This window comes from Macrosteles quadrilineatus, unplaced genomic scaffold, assembly GCF_028750875.1.
Source record: "Macrosteles quadrilineatus isolate MER2022 unplaced genomic scaffold, UCM_ALF_1.0 Scaffold_3__2_contigs__length_128488019, whole genome shotgun sequence".
Lineage (NCBI taxonomy): Eukaryota > Metazoa > Arthropoda > Insecta > Hemiptera > Cicadellidae > Macrosteles > Macrosteles quadrilineatus.
Window position 1 is genome coordinate 119078722 of NW_026542596.1, and position 17695 is coordinate 119096416.

General features: G+C 32.2%; 1 protein-coding gene across 1 annotated transcript in view; it reads right to left on the reverse strand.

The window, feature by feature from the left end:
- LOC128991001 (uncharacterized) overlaps window positions 1–17695 on the reverse strand; it is a 62114-nt gene that overhangs the window by 29374 nt on the left and 15045 nt on the right. The window contains exon 2 of the mRNA XM_054413702.1: window positions 12233–12364. Coding sequence (XP_054269677.1) covers window positions 12233–12364 — 132 coding nt within the window. The remainder of the gene's footprint in view (window positions 1–12232; window positions 12365–17695) is intronic.

Below are 17695 nucleotides of genomic sequence, written 5' to 3' on the forward strand. Positions count from 1 at the left end.
AACATAATTAACTAAAGAATCATGCGGTTGACTTCACAGTGGTAATATATAAAAAGTATATTATATCTTTTCGAATATATACACTCTATTTTCTTGTTACTGCCGTATGACAGAAATTGTTATTTTCTGACAAACACAAACTAATGCCAACCATCGCTCTATATACAAACGACAATTGATTTATTCTACAATTTTATTGCTACACCCAAATCTAAAACTTTCTTTATCAAAGTCTAAAAAAAATCTTAGGTAAAAAACATAACTAAAACTTTAAAAATTAAAAAAAGAACAATTTTAAAACTAAAAGTAAAACACGTGTTCTTCGTTAAAAATTAAATACATGAAAGGGTGTGTTTTGTAGGGATGTTGTGTTTTCTTATTAATTAAAGCGAGTTTAACAGAAGCGACTCGTAATCATACCCTCTTATCCTTACCCCCCTCCCCCCATCCAGACCTTCCCCTCCCTTTAAGCTTTAAAGCTCTATCGTAAGTAGTAACAGGCAACAATTAATGGCAAATAATAAATTTGCATTTTCGATGGGAGCTTGAATAATAATTCACTTTCAATACTTTACTGTTGCTTGACCAAATTAAAAGAAAATAATATTTTTATTTTGTTCATTTACAATGGGAACCCCTTTTTAGTATGTGAAGGGAACTCCTATTTAGTGTGTTAGTTTGAAAAAAAAAAATACTTTAATTTTCCTTAAAAACTGTAAAAGGAGAGACCTTTAAGCCCCAACAATTTATTGTTAGTAACGTTTGAAAAAAGTTTCAAAACAAATATTGTTACTAAAAACTCTCGTATCAGGAATGTAATGACATAGTTAGGTAATAAAACAAATAATTATGTGTATTGAAATGTATTTTTTTATCTTTTGTTTACATAATCACAATTTATACGGCTTAATCTTTTTTTAAGATAACACTCGTATAGATGGGGTTTCGGGAGACCCACGTATTTTTTAACAAAAAATAAATATATGCCTTGCATTGTATAACTCGGTTACCATAAATGACAAAACAGGTGAGAAACGAGAGAGGTACAAAAACATAAACACAAAGAGGTACCATTCCTCTTCTCACCCCCCCCCCCCCTATGACAAGCATGGGGTTGCCGAGATAATACGTTGTGTTTTGTGAATGTGCCAACGACATGATGGAATATCAAGGTGTTCAAAAAAGTGGGGACATATTTTACTTAGTGATTGAGTCAAAATAAAGAGACAATCAAGAATAACATTTTTTCTTAAATCACTTCGTTAACCAGATATCCGCCATTTAGTATTTTTTTAAATAAACATTCTTATCCTGGTTTGTTTTCCAACCGATATTTATGAAACTTGGTACGTATGTTAAGGTAAAAGAGGCCCATGTTAGAAAATAAGATAAAATGGCGGCAATTTTAATTTTTTAAACTTAAATTACAAAAAAATGGCTGATTTTATGAAAAATACTAATAAACTTTTATTTAGCATTTTTAATTTCCTATCAAACGATAACATGTTCAAGAAGATCGAATAAGACATAGTTTAAATATGTCGATTTTTAGTTGTAAAATAGGGTAGAAGCGAAAGCTAGTCAGTTTTACCCCATTATACAACTAAAAATCATTATATTTTAGCCATTTATCGTTCGATCTTTTCGAATTTAAGATATTTTGATATGGAAATAAAAATTCTAAATAAAAATATTCTTGTTATTATTTCATCAAGTCAGCCATTTCTTTGTTATTTAAGTAAAAAAAATCCGCCATTTTATGATTTTAAGTCAAATGAGGAGGATTTTTTTAACATAGGTCTCTTCTACCTTAACATACATGCCAAGTCCAATAAAGATCAGTTGAAAAAACTCCAAGATAAAAATGTTTATGTAAAAATACTAAATGGCGGATATCTGGTTAACGAAGTGATTTAGGAAAAAAGTTTATTCTTGACCCAAGTAATCAATCAATACATAAAATATGTCACCACCTTTTTTGAACACTCTGCATAAAAATCATAGACAAATTTTTATTAAGGAGTTTTTTTTCGTTTTAATGCAATTTTGAATTACAAATTTAGCCCTAGATATTAGGAGGTTTTGGTATTCCCATTTTGTTTAATCGTTAACACTAAATACCTTATAAAAGGTTAGGTAAAAATTGTAGGTTAAAGCATTTTGTTATATCCTGGAAGCAAGGCAAAATAATGCAATACGAGGGGATTGGTGCACGAATTGCGCATTTTTACAGTGTTCAAAACTTGATATCGAGTAAAAGTAAGGAGTAATACGAATTTAGTTAGTTTTTATAACAAATTTTATGTGTAACTTTCACAGATCTGTAGTCTACCTTTTGTTAGATTTATTTTCATTGTGGTTTGATTCATAGTTTGATAAATTCACAAACTTATTAATCTGCAGCGTCTGTTTTTCATTGAACCTCAGTTTTACCGAACCCAGCTTTACCTCACTAAACGTTAATCAAATTTTGGATGACAGTTCCCCATCGTTACTGACGAAATTCCGAGTTGACATTCTACAAACGAATCGGTGATTTAGTTAGGGCTTTATGGATGAATTTGTATTATTTTGTGAGGAACAGGTAGTTTCCTTTTTACCTTTCATAGTTCAATGCGGTTTTAGTGTTATCTGCACAATTTGATTACAAAATGTTAATTACTTATCATTTAGTCCTATCTGGCCTATCACAATACTTCAGACCTAGAGGCTGTATCATTTAGATTATCCATTGGTGATTGACGGGATTTGAACCCAGGACCTTGGTGACCAAAGTCCAATGTGCAACTAGACTAGCTCGCTCCCCAATAAATTTTTAGGATACTGTAGTTAATTTTAAGGGATGTTTTGATAGTTTTATTAGATATTGGCCGCACTGTAATAATCATTATTTTCATGCCTTTGTCTATTTAGTTAATTATTTTTTTTTTCACTACCCTTACAACGATTCGGCATTTATGTCGTTCAAAATTTCCACTGTGCTTAAAATAACGGCTAAACTTGCCTTGTCAGACGATCCTTAAGAGTCGAGTCCTTGGAGGCTAGCGGCCATATTGGATTTGCCCGCCATAAGAGCAATGTTAATTTCGTTATTTTCAAGCAGCTATTTGCCATCTCAAAATATTTTTTTCAAACACCAGAGTGATTGTAATTTAAATATGTAGCGAACTTTGGGATTAGAAATTTTCTTCCTAGTTTTTTTAATTGTTTTATGAGTTAGAACGTCTAGGCTCCAAGGACTCTTGGTATGTGGCATCTAAACTTGCTATAATGTTACATCAGTTTTCACAACCCATCCATCACCAGGCTAACAAAAGGATTCACTTGGTGTGTCCGTCAGAATAAATAAACTTATTTTACACGAAACACAAAAACTATTAATGACAGGCCTATCAATTGCACGCATTGCCGTGGGCAGGATTGGAAGCAGACCTGAAAAGCAATACCGTGTATGCGATTGCAAGATTGCAGAATATGATTTGACTTACAGTAATAGAGCTTTGTAGACTAAGGTTTTAGAAATACTGACAGCCTTGACCAATATTTTCTGTTTGATAAAATACAAAATTAATGTTTCATTTATTTGTATGCATAAATTATAAAGTGAATCTTGTATTATGATTCAATATGTCAAGAGACAAGATAACATATAGCTTTGAAAATATTTAAATTCAACATTGCTTTTGGATATTTGCTAGAATATATATTTTTTTACAATATACAATGCTGCAACCAGTATTTATATGGTTGCGATTAAGATTCATACACATTTGTTAGTGAGCAGATTTTCTATTACCTTTACATGTTTTGATTTTAATTGCACAATGTTGATTCTTAGATAAGACGTATATTTTCCACCATTACATTGTTTTCTCCAGCACACAACTAGCTTGAGTTACAGTATAGGAAAACCTCAGCTCAAAATCAACTTTCATAACCAACAAGTAACACTGCATGCTGAACATTCTCGATAAGATGTTTAGTGGGACAATCTGGGAGGATTGTTGTCTGTGTTTCTCCTGATATATATGCTGAAGGAGGACGCGTCAGAATGCGAGAAGGCTTCATGACGACACTCACAATCACCGACTACGCTTCATGACACAATATGACAGACTACTGAAGATATGTCTGAAGAATGTAGGAACTTTCGCTCCACTAGGTGCCCCGTTATCACAGTTATGGCCGTAGGGAGGTGTAAGTTTTTGATTATTTTCGGACCGTTGTTTTAGCATAATCATGAATACGATGAGCATTGCAAATGTTGTAACCACTTTTTTGTTGGGAACAGAACGAAGTCGTGAATAATTTTTCCATCCCAGTTTCAATACCTTGAATCATATTTTGTTGTTTTCTAAATTCTAGAGTTAGTATTTTGAAGCAGAATTTGTGGGACTACGTATGAATGCTCTATAGTGAATTGTTATTTTCTCCTATTCCGACTCTTCAAACTAAATTAATTGTAAAAGAATAGTTTGAAAATTGTATTATATGTTCTACAATAATGAATGACCAATTAGTGACATTAGGAACTTAATTGCGTCAACAGCGCATTCTATTGGTAGCACAAGCCATTCACAAAACACCTTAATTGACTTAAATAAACTGCTTACTGGTCCATATAGATGGGGAAAATTCAGTTTCCTTAGTCAATGGTTTCAGCTAAAGTTAAAATTTACTTTATGAATAACAGATACTAAATCGTGTTGCTTTTTCATACAATTCTTATAGGAGCGAATAAACAAATATCTATAATTTAGCAAGAGTAAGGTATTTAAAATACGACAATGTAATACATTACTCCAAGAAATCATAGTCAATTCAAAACTAGACGCAAAATAAAAAGATAATAAAGGAACATGGATAGAAAAAAGAAATTAACAGATCAAGAAATTAACTAGTTTCAATTAAAGTAAACAATTTCGATGGACCAAATTAGGTTAAGCTAAGGTCTTAAAATTAACAATAAGCTACAAAAAATTTAATCAATCGATATACTGTACGTAATTTATATTTCTACGTATTTAAGATTGCTTACAACTTTAGTTTACAAAAGCTGACTTTTGCTCCCTAGGGACTAAAATGCTTTTCAATCCCTAGGGTTCAAAATAGCTACTTTAGGCCCAAAACGCAAGTATTAAAATCAGCTGTTTTTGCTGCAGTATGACGAAAAGTTAATTTATACAGTTTTATAGCGTTCAACAAAGTTGTACAATGATGAGAGTTAACATGCCGTGTTATGTTTGTGGAGAAAGTAAGGGATGTGGTTAGACGTGCCTGAGATGCTATGATGGATGGGTGTACAATTATATCCATTACTTTGTTTCCCCTGAGAATCTCGCTACAAAGTAGAGAGTAAGTAGGGAGCTTGAGTTGTTTACTTATAATATTATGAATCAGAAGTAGTTCATTGAACTGGACTGAAATTCCAGCCCAGGTCCAGGTAACATGGACACGGTTAAAACAAAGAAGTAATCGTGTCCTTGATTACCCAATACTTCTTATATGAAATAAATATTTCTGTTTCCATGAAATATGAATTTTTGTCTTGTAGTATTAAAAGTGTGCTCAGTATTTATATTTTAGTTGAGTATTTCACAGTTAGTTAAGTTATGTGAAATTCAAAATAAAAAAAAACTGAAAATTCATAATTTTTATTCTATCAACGGTTTAACAAAACCTTTGCTTAGAAATTGAATTAGCAAAGATTAAACTTAAATTTATTGATATAATCAGTAATAATAAAGAAGGCTTAGTATTCTTATTGGTATTCTTTTCTCAGACAATTTTTCTTGTGGTGATTTTTAAAATTGCTAAATTTGTAAAAAAACATTTGAGGGGTTAATTATTTTTTCATTTCGTTTCTTTCTGTTTAATATTTAAACAGTTTTTAGTATAAAATTAACGTTCCTTTCTGCATAGAAATATTGGTAAAGAATAACAACGTTATTGTCTTACAAATTCTGCTTCCCCAGGGCAGGACTCATTTACACATCAAAACTCGAGGCAAGCGAAAACCCCACTTGTGGTTAATTAACTTCCCTTAAGGGGTTTCAATTTAACCCTTAATGAATATTTTGAATATCCAACAAAATACTTTAACGTATGGTTGGTTGGTTGAAATTAATTTTTAATGAAATAAAATTACAAAAATGTACATTCTTTATAAACGTGTAGAAAATTTAAAAAACATTATCTACATACTTAAGGTAATTTTCCGGAAGATTGAAACTAATTTAATGATGGATAAAAAAATTACATTCTTTAAACAAGTAACAAATTTATAAAAGATAATATACATAAGGTAAATTGTAACATTAAAACACTGTAGACCTTTGTGAGAGATAGAGAAGGTATATTTTGAAGAAAAGTGTATTTTTCCAAATAATAATAAAAAGCCTCTAGCCTACTGATATTTCTTTTTCCTACAGTTACCTAACAATGTACATGTTCTCTCACTGATTTGAGAAAGCAAAGTGGCCAATTCGTTCATCAGTGAGACAATGTTAACATTGTCTCACTCTAATTACTTTGTCTCACTCCAGATTTGCAACGTGAAGGCACGAAATAGTGAGCGGGTAACAAGCAGGCAACGTCGTATGCGCGCGAAATACGTTGGCAGCACTGGCTGTAAATCAGCTGGTCAGCTGTTGTACTGTTGTATTTGTCACTTCACATTAAATGTTATATTAAAAGTTCACTTTTGTGTAAAAATAGGTTATGTTTCTTCATGTTTCTTCACAAATGTTTTTGTCTTATGGTAACTGTAGGAAAAGTATAATGTGCAACTCGAGTTCAAAGTACAATTGCCTCACTCGAGAAACCATTCCTCACTCGCCTACGGCTCGTGAGTAAGTATTTCTCTCGAGTGAGTCAATTGCTCACTTTTCTCACTAGTTGCACAAATAACTATTTTCATCGAAATTATTAAATGACAATTTTTGTTACTATTGTTTTTGTTTTACACATCAGACAGACACAAAATATAATATAACATCTCAAAAACTAATCTTTTTCCACACATTTTTATATGTATGTTTATTAACATATAAAAACAAAACGTATACAACTAATATGATATAGAAATTTTGGAATGAATAAACATTAGAATAGGTAAGAACATGGTTTGGTGATGATAATATCCTCAAACTAAGGCCCGCGAAGATACCACAACCATCAATCAATTACGTCACAACAATCATCCCTGATAACAATGCACCTGTTGTACTTTCTCGATACAGTAGATAACTTGACCTTTCTCTTCTCAAGGTCACTGCTCTGTCCTTTCTCCTACTTTCTGTCGGCTCCGAACCACGATAATCTTCATATTTATCTTAGGCGAACCGAGTTTTTGGTTGGGGGGGACAGGGCGCAAGACCTACAATCGGGCCATATTTCAGAAATGGGTAAACGTGATTTAGACTTATGCACCTGTAAGAATAACATTGGGGCGGGGGAGGATATAATATTAGGGAGGGGGATAAAACTTTAAGTAAACCAGAGTATATACAAAATATTAATAATGTTTGCAAAAAGAATTTACTTAGATTGGGAAAAGTAGCGAAAATCGTAAAATATTTTATCGAAAATTTACCAAATAAAAAGTAGGGCGTTTTTTGAAGTTGAAGTTGGCGATTTCCGAAAAACACTTAAGAGTGTTTTGTAGGAAATGTAATTCCTGACCATGAAAATTCTTTCAAATCTTTTCTAGCTTTTAGAAAACCGAAAAAAATTTGAAAAAAATTACCAAATGTTGAAAGTAGGGCGTTTTTTGAAGTTGAAGGAGTGCGATTTTCGGAAAACGCCTAAGAGGGTTTTGTAGAAAATTTTATTCATGTTCATGTAAATTCTTTTAAATCTTTACTATCTCTTACGGTTTTCGAGCTATAGCTATTTGAAAAAAACGTGTTTTATAGTTTTTAGATGTCCTGCCATTTTGGATTTTTGAGGAGGTTAAAACTTTAAAATATGACTTTTGCACATTTCACCCTTAACTTAGGATCCCATGCTACAATACTAAAAAATTACAAGTCTATAGCACGTTTCTAAACAATTCGGATGACCATAACAAAGTCATTAAATTTCAAAGTTATCCTCCTTAAGCATAACATAGGGCTCGTAAAAACTTTCAAATATCGACATTAAAATTAAGTTTTTGGGGCCAAAGAGTAAAGTTACGAAAACACGTGTAGTAAGTAAAATTTAAAGTAAAGTAAGGAGAATACAAAGCAATAATAATATTTGCCAAAAAAAATGATTTAAGTATGAAAAAATAGCGAAAACCGGTAAAAAGTTGAAAGAAATATATCAAATTTTGAAAGTTGGGCGTTTTTTGAAGCCGAAGAAGTGTGATTTTCGGAAAACACCCAAGAGGGTTTTGTAGAAAATTTAATTCCTGTTCATGAATATCCTTTCAAATCTTTTCTAGCTCTAACTGTTTTCGAGCTATATCCGTTAAAAAAAAACGTGTTTTATCGTTTTCAGAGGACCGCCATTTTGGATTTTTAGCGGAGTTAAAATTTGAAAATGGGACTTTTGCACATTTCACCGTTAATATAAGATCCCCTACTACAATAATACCAAGTTTCAAGTCTCTAGCACGTTTCTAAACGGTTCAGATGAGCACACCAAAGTCGACCACTTTCAATGTTATTCTCCATAAGAACAACATGGGGCTTGCAAAAGTGGTAAAAAACCTTTAAATTTTGACATTAAACCTAAGTTTTGGGGGTTAAGGAGTAAAGATACAAAAAAACATTGAATGAGTAAAATTTAAAGTAAATTAAGGAGAACACAGAGCACTAATAATATCTGCAAAAAAGAATTATTTAAATATGAAAAAATAGCTAAAACCTTAAAAATATTTAAAGAAATTTACAAAATTTTGAAAGTAGGGAGTTTTTTGAAGGTTAAGGAGTGCGATTTCCGGAAAACGCTCATGAGGGTTTTGTAGAAAATTTAATTCCCTTTCGCCAAGATTCTTTCAAATCTTTTCTAGCTCTTACCGTTTTCGAGCTATAGCCCTTTGAACAAAACGCGTTTTATCGTTTTCAGAGGTCCGCCATTTTGGATTTTTGGGGTGGTTAAAATTTGAAAATGGGACTTTTTGGAATTTTATGGGTGGTTCAAGGCCAAGAACTACAAGTGTGCCAAATTTCAACTCCCTGGCACATCTAGAAGTGGTCTAGAATTTGTATACCTGAGTGAGTTACATAAGCGGCTGTATATTATTTAGATATCTTGGGAGTGTGATTTTGAGCCCAATGCCAAAACGGCTATAAGAGTTTCTCTAATACGTTAATGATTTTTGAGCCTTGGTTATTCTTAGAACTTCCGTAGTGGATGATTTATTTAATACTAAACAAATGGCGACCATACGAAGGTAGTTATTTAAACCAAGTAAGAATGGGGGTGAGTGTAGGATGAGTGGTGCAATCTTGTAGTCTTGTTAGTGACTAAGGCCGACTTTTTCCTTTAGACACAGCTGTTAATCCCACACAGACAATGGCAACTACATTGTCGATTCTGGCAAGACTGGCAAGGCGCATACAGTTTATAGTGGAATCCAAACCAAACTTTTAAGGCGGTGACACACTATCGATCTTTTCCCCGATCAAGACCCCGAACCGAGCAGGGAGAAGGGAGAAGGGAGGTAAATTTACCTTGTAATTTACGAATTCGTCTAATCATCAGATTGTACTGCGGATAGTCGTAGTACTCACTAGTGCGGACGTTAATCCACACCAGGGAGTATCACATCCACGGATCATGAATATAAATATCCACAACTCATGACCTCCAACTAGCTGGATTGGAGGACGATAAACAGGGGACGGGAAGAAACATCTTTGTCGGTTAAGATGCTTTTCTCACAACACCTTGTAGCCTACAAGTTTTTAAACTACAAAAATTATTTGAAAGTTCACAACTTGTAGCAATTCAGATTATATAAAAATAAGTCTGTAAGTAATCAGCTACAAAGGGAAATAAAAATTCCTTAGCAACTTTGCCAGACATTTGCTCTTCCTTTCCTGCGAGGAGGCTCAAAATCGCCAAAGGATTAGCGAACCAATATGCTACTTCAGTGTGGGGCTCGAAATCTCTGCTCTGCTTACCTTATTAGTATTTGTACCTGACTACCATATTATGGCTTTTTGGACTTGCCTTCATTAATTGTTTGCATTGATATATCATTGTTTCAAAACTCTCTAGTTTGTAATTGAGTTGTATTGTTTTATTTCGTTTTAAGCTACGTTTTGCATTTGAATCCAACCACTCCCTCCCACTAATCCCCCTAATCGCTAGGGTGTCTCTTGTTTGTTCTTAGAACCTCTATCGACATTAGTTAGTATATCCTGACACATCACTCCAATTTTCATTTGAACTATATGTTGATCTTTCAACTTTGGCCGCTAGTTAGGCAACACCTAAAGGAAAAAAGTGCACTTATATCTGCATCTAATGTCTTTCTCAGCACTTAAACCCCCAAAACCAAGGATTCGTTTGTCTTGGAAAGTGGAGTCAATGGCCGAAAATGTGTCTCGAGCGTTTAAAAAACCAATTCTGTAAGAAATCGTGTATATTTTGTACATAATACTTATATGAAAATGGTATAAAAGATTATTTCCCTATCCGTGACGAAAATTACCGAAGGTATGTACATGTATACTGCACACAACTGGGGTGATGATTAATAAATTTGCAGGTTTTATTCAAACATAATTATGACAACACATTATAAATATTAAACAATCATTAAACTGAAGGCAGAAACGTGTACACGTAGATCCGAAACATCTTGTTTTCCAATTACTATATTTTCAGGAAAATTGTCGTCTTTTCACAGTATTGTGTAACTTTAAACATGCCATTATAATTGGTCCAGAAGTGACAGTTGATACTTCGCCAATCAACCAATGGTATTCACTGAAAGTTTAATGACGAGTTTGCCATTTAAACTTCGTCTAGCTTTATAACGGTCATCAAAGTCTCATCGCCTGTTTCACAATATTACATTGGCTCTTGAGAAGTAATATTTTAAAAGTGATCCTATAGGTACCCATATATAAATCCCAATGTACCCATGAACTTTTGAGAAAACTACAAGTCACACCTCCATAAGCACGTACATAAAATGTTCGTCATGACGAGAAACCTTGTGCAAATCTATTCATTATTTCATAAATAATTGCCCTTTAAGGTAGTAACTGCTTTCTAAAGGGAACTTTCCATATACCTAATGTTAAAAATACCTCAGCTGTGCTTATTTTTTATGTTATTCTGTTAATTTATTACCTTATTAAAATCAGGTGTGATTATTTGTTTGTATTACTGTATTCTGTTCTGTTTATTTCAGCTTAACCTAAACAATCAATAGTTTTATTAATACTTATGAAGTCAAACTGGGTAAGGCCCGTGGGTAACAGCTAGTTTAGTATAATAATGATTTTGTAAATTAAATATACAAAAGCTGATAAAATGAGGATATTTTTTTACTAAAGGCCCTGATTATGAGGTAATGTTTTTGTACATAAAAATATTATTAGTAGTGTGAATGAATAAGAATAATTTTGATTTATACTAACAATTATTTATTGTTTACACTAACGACGATTTTATATACTGTACTATAATAATACTGTACCCTATATGATAAAAAAAAAACTAGTTAATGACTTTAAATAATAGCAATTCAAATGAGGAAAACACAAAACATTCCACTTTTTCAACATTTTTAATTTTTGAAATTTGTTTTTCAGGATTTTTTATGATCTGTAAAAGAATTATATAATCGGTATTCAATAGGCATTTTATATGCAGTTTTAATACTAGACCAAAACTAGAACTAAGGAATGAAAGACCTATGCATATATCACCTTGTTCATAAAAATTACATTACAGTAAAAGTAAATATATTCACAATTAGCTAACACAATACACCATTGAAATAATCCAATTGTAGACTTTAGACATTAGCATAATAATATGATATATGAGTGTACGTTGTACGTGTACGTTATCATTTTCAGAGATGTAAAGGTGAGAGAGTGTGAGCGATTGGTGAATCACGGACTTTGGTCACCGAGGTCCAGGGTTTAAATCCCTTCAAAGACCAATATATTTTATCTACGTGATAATGTCACGATCCACTAGGCCTAGCCTGAAGTAATGTTAAATCACTTCCGATCTCGAGCCTAACATCCAAGGATATGAAAGGTGGGACAATACTTACGTCTCTCAGCAGGTCTCTGAGTCGGTCGAGTCGGTCCTCTTGTCCCCTGGTTGGCAGATACCTCCCCTCCGTGATGGCGGCAAGGGTGAGGACCAGGCACAGACATACCACTACCACAGGCCGAACTGCCATCTGCAATACAGGAAAGTAAAAAAATATAATTTGTAACACCAAGAATTAAATTTCCCAGCCCCAAACCCTTTTTAAATGTTGAGACTAAATCGACAACTTTAGAAGATAAATCTTGTAAGTGGATTTTACTATTGCCATTTTACTACGAAATAATAATTGTATACGTTGTAAAAAGAAAAATCAGATTTTGGTATACAAATAATTAGGCCTAACCAATAAACACTCTTTGATGGCAAACGCTGTGACTTTTTGCAAAGCCTATATTATTGACAAACAAAATAAAAGTAGATAATACTTTTGTAACTTATAAAATCAATAAGGCTATGTGCTATAATTAGTTTAAATAAGCAGATTCACCCCTAATGTAACAAAACTTTTCTTTAGAGTGTTACAATTATATTCGCCATTATTCAATTGACATCAACATTTCTCTGTCACTCAGGAAAAATATCCATTATTTCATAACTTGCCCATTAAGGTCGTAATTCCTTTCTAAGGGGACCTTTCCATATATATAATGTTTAAAATGCCTCAGCTGTACTTATTTGATTGTTATTCTTTCAATTTATTACCTTATTACAATCTGTTGTGATTATTTGTTTGTTTACTGTGTTCTGTTTTGTTTGTTTTCAGCTTAAAACAACCAATAGTTTATTATACTTATGAAGTCAAACGGGGTGAAACCCGTGGGTAACAGCATAACAGCTAGTTCTGTTTTTAACACACATTGTTTAGCTTAAAGAATTATTGTAGAAAGTCAGATTTGTGTACATATCATCAATGTGTTTGGTTCCATTCCAATAATACACTACTTAAGATCACAAAACGGCACGAATCTCCTGTTTAAAATATCGATAGTTCCTTAAAAATCATAAACTATTTAACATTAAGGTATTACAAATTTTAAATAGTTTATTATGTATACACATGAACTTCCATAACAAGTTCTAATGTATTCAGTACGATAATAAACAGAAATGTATGTTTTAATGTATTCAAAAGAAAAATTATTGACACAAAAACTGTTATAGTGACGTTTAAAAAACACAAGCCAATATTATTTTCAGAATGAAGCTAAGCGACGTAACAAGGAATAAAGTGGTGTTGCATCATACAGTTTGATTGCACAGTTACACAGTCCAGTGTAGTTTATATGCATGCGATTCACCAAGGATTGTAGACCACCAGTTTATAGTTATAAAAGAACTTCAGGGACAAAACTCTTTCACCATAAAGTAACCCTCTCAGGGGGTAGTAGCTTTTCTGCTTATCATAATTTCCATATAAGTTAAAGCGGTTCGTTAGCCTAAATAATATATCAGTGTCCTCCTAAGAACGAAAGTACTCTATAAAAATAATATGTTGTTGTTTAGTGTTGGATCACTTAAAGACTCTATGCAGAGATAGATATCAATTATCAATCATTAAGATGGAGACTCCACCTACGTGCGTATTGTAACCCAAATATGAGTGAAGGATGAGTGTACAATGGTGTGAGATGATCTGTGTAGTTTTGTTAACTATCAGCGGTTTCAATAGCCTGGATCAATTATTTAAAGCCCAATGATCAGGAACAGCTAGGTCCATTTTTCACCAAAATGTTACTGACTTTTCTCCGAACGCGTGACCTATTGTTTGTCAGGCGAGCACTTTAACCAGTTATTCTATGGTGTTGCTTGTGAGACTCTTCTTTCTTTGGTGTCTGGTCCTTGTGATTGGTTGTATTTAGACCCGTGTCTCTTCTAAATATATATATATGTGTGTGTGTGTGTGTGTGTTATTTATTTTTTTAACAAGCTGTGTTTTTTACCAGAGCCCACGTGCCTGAAAACCAATCAATTATTCAAATAATGTTTAATAACACATGAATCTAATTTGATACTTTTTTATCAATTAGATGAATACTTAATAAGAGTATGGCTTATTTGATGCTAACCTACTTAATAAAATATTTTATATTTGTATTATATACTAGTTTATGAAGTGATTGTGCTCTTCATGAAATGGAAAATATCGGTTACCAACAGCGCACCTTTATTTTTTTATATTCTAAAATTATTAGACTAAATTAATGATTGGTTTGAATTTTTTTTATGTACAAAAATAAACAATTCTCATATCTAAAAACTATAAAGAAGTAAAAATACTCCATTACTAAAAATAGTTCAAATTGATTTTCTTTTGATATCATTATATTATATTGTTCTAACTCAATGTGAAACCTTTAACTCGTCCTTGATTGTATCAAAGGGTTCATATGGAGGTATTTGTAAGCAAGAGAATATATAACTTTATACCCAACCAAGAATATAAGTTATTACTCTTCTGAGAGTGCTTACGGTGCTTTTTAATCAAAGGAGAATGTCCTTAAGGCTTACATATTTTAAACGAGGTAATTTATTTGGATAGTGAGTTGAAGAATTTCATATACAAATTATATTTGTTCAATATGTGATAAATTTATGTTTAGTATTTATTGTTTGCTTGGATTTTTAGTTTTATTTCTTCAGTGGGGTTTTAGATTTGCCATTACACAGCTTTAAAAATCGATGGAAACCCTTTAAACCAATTTTTGTATTAGTGTACATAATATATCGTTTCTAGAAGACTATATTTTTTATTGTGGTTGATGAGAGGTCTAAAGTAGACGTTTTAACAGCAACCCAGACAGACCAAATGAGGTTTGCGCCCATGGGGTTCGCGCTGGAACGAACCCTCATTTTCGCGTTAAATACCTTGTGGAATCATCAGCTTGAGTGCCCACTCTTCTTCCTTATTGAGGTAATCATAACATATTTTCTGCAAATTTGTAATCATACCATTGTATTCCAATTGTTTTAGATTAGTCTGAAGTTTTTTTTTAGTAACTAGGCGTATATTTCGTTTTATTTTCTTTGTAGTTTATATTTTGTAGTTCATCCTAGATTGTATAAGTTCCTTGTGTACTCCCACAACACAGATATTTAACTTTTTATTGTAAATTATGAACGGGTTGTCTGTAATTAAAGAACAGAAGATACAGTTTTGTGTATAACACAAAAGAATAACTTTCTCTGTCAACAGAAAATATAAACTTTAGTTAAGTTTTAGTATTGGTTGCTAATACTTTTTTGGTACATGGATTATTCATTGTTAAACTCAGGGCTACCACCGTTAAGTGCTATAAAAGTAAATTTCTATTTAAATTCTGTATTTCCTATATGCGTTTATGACAAATAATACATTGTAGTTAAGTGGATATGAAGTATTGTAAATTAGTAGAGTAAATAATATAGTTTAGTAATATTCAGTTGTATTCTAAATATAGTATATATTAAGAGCAGTATTCATCAAAAATAAAAATGAACATAAATAATTTTTTTCGTAAATCATAAATGATAATTTATCTATTAACAACTGATATTAACAAATGTTTGGACACAAAACAAATCCTGTTGGACCTGTTACGACGAGAAAGGCATTGGTTTTAAAAGGATAATTTAAGTTGAGTTGAGTTATTTTAAAACCCACCGTTTTAGTCGTAAACGTTTTTCATAAATGCGCACCTGGCTTAAACAATTTGTCTGGCTTATGGTTGTAGGTTAGCGGTTTACTACCGGGCAGTTAAAAAGATACATGTACATAATCGTTTACCGTACAAAGATTATCTTGGTTTTAGTATGTATAATTTCTATATCAGTAAAATCTCTAAATCATAACACTGTCGTGCGTAAACATATTCATGGTGCGTATCTCCTTACTTTGATCTTTGTCATTTATACTTAAGTTATTTTAAATGTGAATCATACACAAGGACACCTAAATCACTTGTTTAAAATGTTTTGGTTTTTTATTCAAAACCAATCTAGTCTGAAGCTGATAGAAAGTCCCACTATAATCGTGTTTATGGTGTTCGGATCTGCCGATAGAACTGCCAATACTTGTAAAAGCTGAAACTGGGCGGCGCCACCGAACATAAACCTTACTGACGAGTCTTTCCAGTTCTTGTCTGATATTCTTGAAAAGTGCTGTTACCTGGCCGATACGATTTGCCCCAGTAGTAAATTAAATTGTAATGTTTATTTGAGCTATGCTAATTATGTGTTGTATGAGGTCTAAATTACTATTTAAAAGTTTAAAACTGTTTTCAGAACAAAATACTATAGTCTGTATGATGGAACCTGTCCTCTGACCTTTCTTTTACCTAGGAATTGGCCAGCCACAGGTAGACGAATGGTCAGAAGACAGGTTCAATCATATAGACTATAGTATACAGAATACTATAAATCCCAATGGAATTATTTATTATAATTTAGATTACCTAACAATAATGTAAAACCTCATTCAAATATACAAAATATGCAAAGATTCCAACATAAACGACCTTATTATGCTTATTTAATTCTTAACCAAACTATAAGTTGTTTTCTATTATTGATAGAAACTAAAAATAATTTTGAAGTTTACACTGCAGTATTTTAAATAGCAAGAACCCGGTTTTATCTAAGGTTATATTGTGTAAAATAGCAGTAACCCGGTTTTATCTAAGGTTATATTGTGTATTGTTATTCAGACCGCTAAGACTAAATTCGTCTTTTAATATACTACAACCTTCATTGTCGTATAGTTTTGTAATGTATTTTCTCCTATGTATTTAGTTTCATAAAAAATAATACTAATATTAAAATAGTATTTTTAAAGTGTGATTTCTTCGTTAAAAAATCACTCGTCACTCGGAGGATTGTTTTTTTATTGTCTGTATTCTTTTCAAATTATTATTGTAATAATTTATTTTATTTTTACTCAACGTCTTTTCGTGTAATAAACCTTTTTGCTATAAATTATCTTCTGAAAATGAATTGAAGGTTCATTATTGGAGTAAGCATATTACTGACTATTACAAAACTTTACAAAATCCAAACAATATTTCCCCTAATTAATTTGCAATTATCAACAAATATTCACACAACCTACATAAAATAAATGGCTATTTTATACAGGACATTCATACTACATTCATACTACTACGAATCACATCTGTGTAGTCCTACGACATTTGCAAAGATATTGGTCCGGCGACCTAATGAAAACCCTACCTGGGAAGGGTAAGATACGACGACGTAAACCTAGGTAGCTTTACAAGGGAGGGTTAACAGTACAATAGTCTTGTTGCTTGTTTGTCTCTGTGTTTAGGATTTGTTTTGGTCTTTGTTGTGGGGCCTACAGATTACACGGGGTTGATAAGATGTTCAATTACTGTAAACTGAAGGTTAAGGATTGTAAAAACTAGCTATTGATACATGGGGTTTATGTACGTAGTCTGGTCAATTCATTTTATTTACTCAGATATTT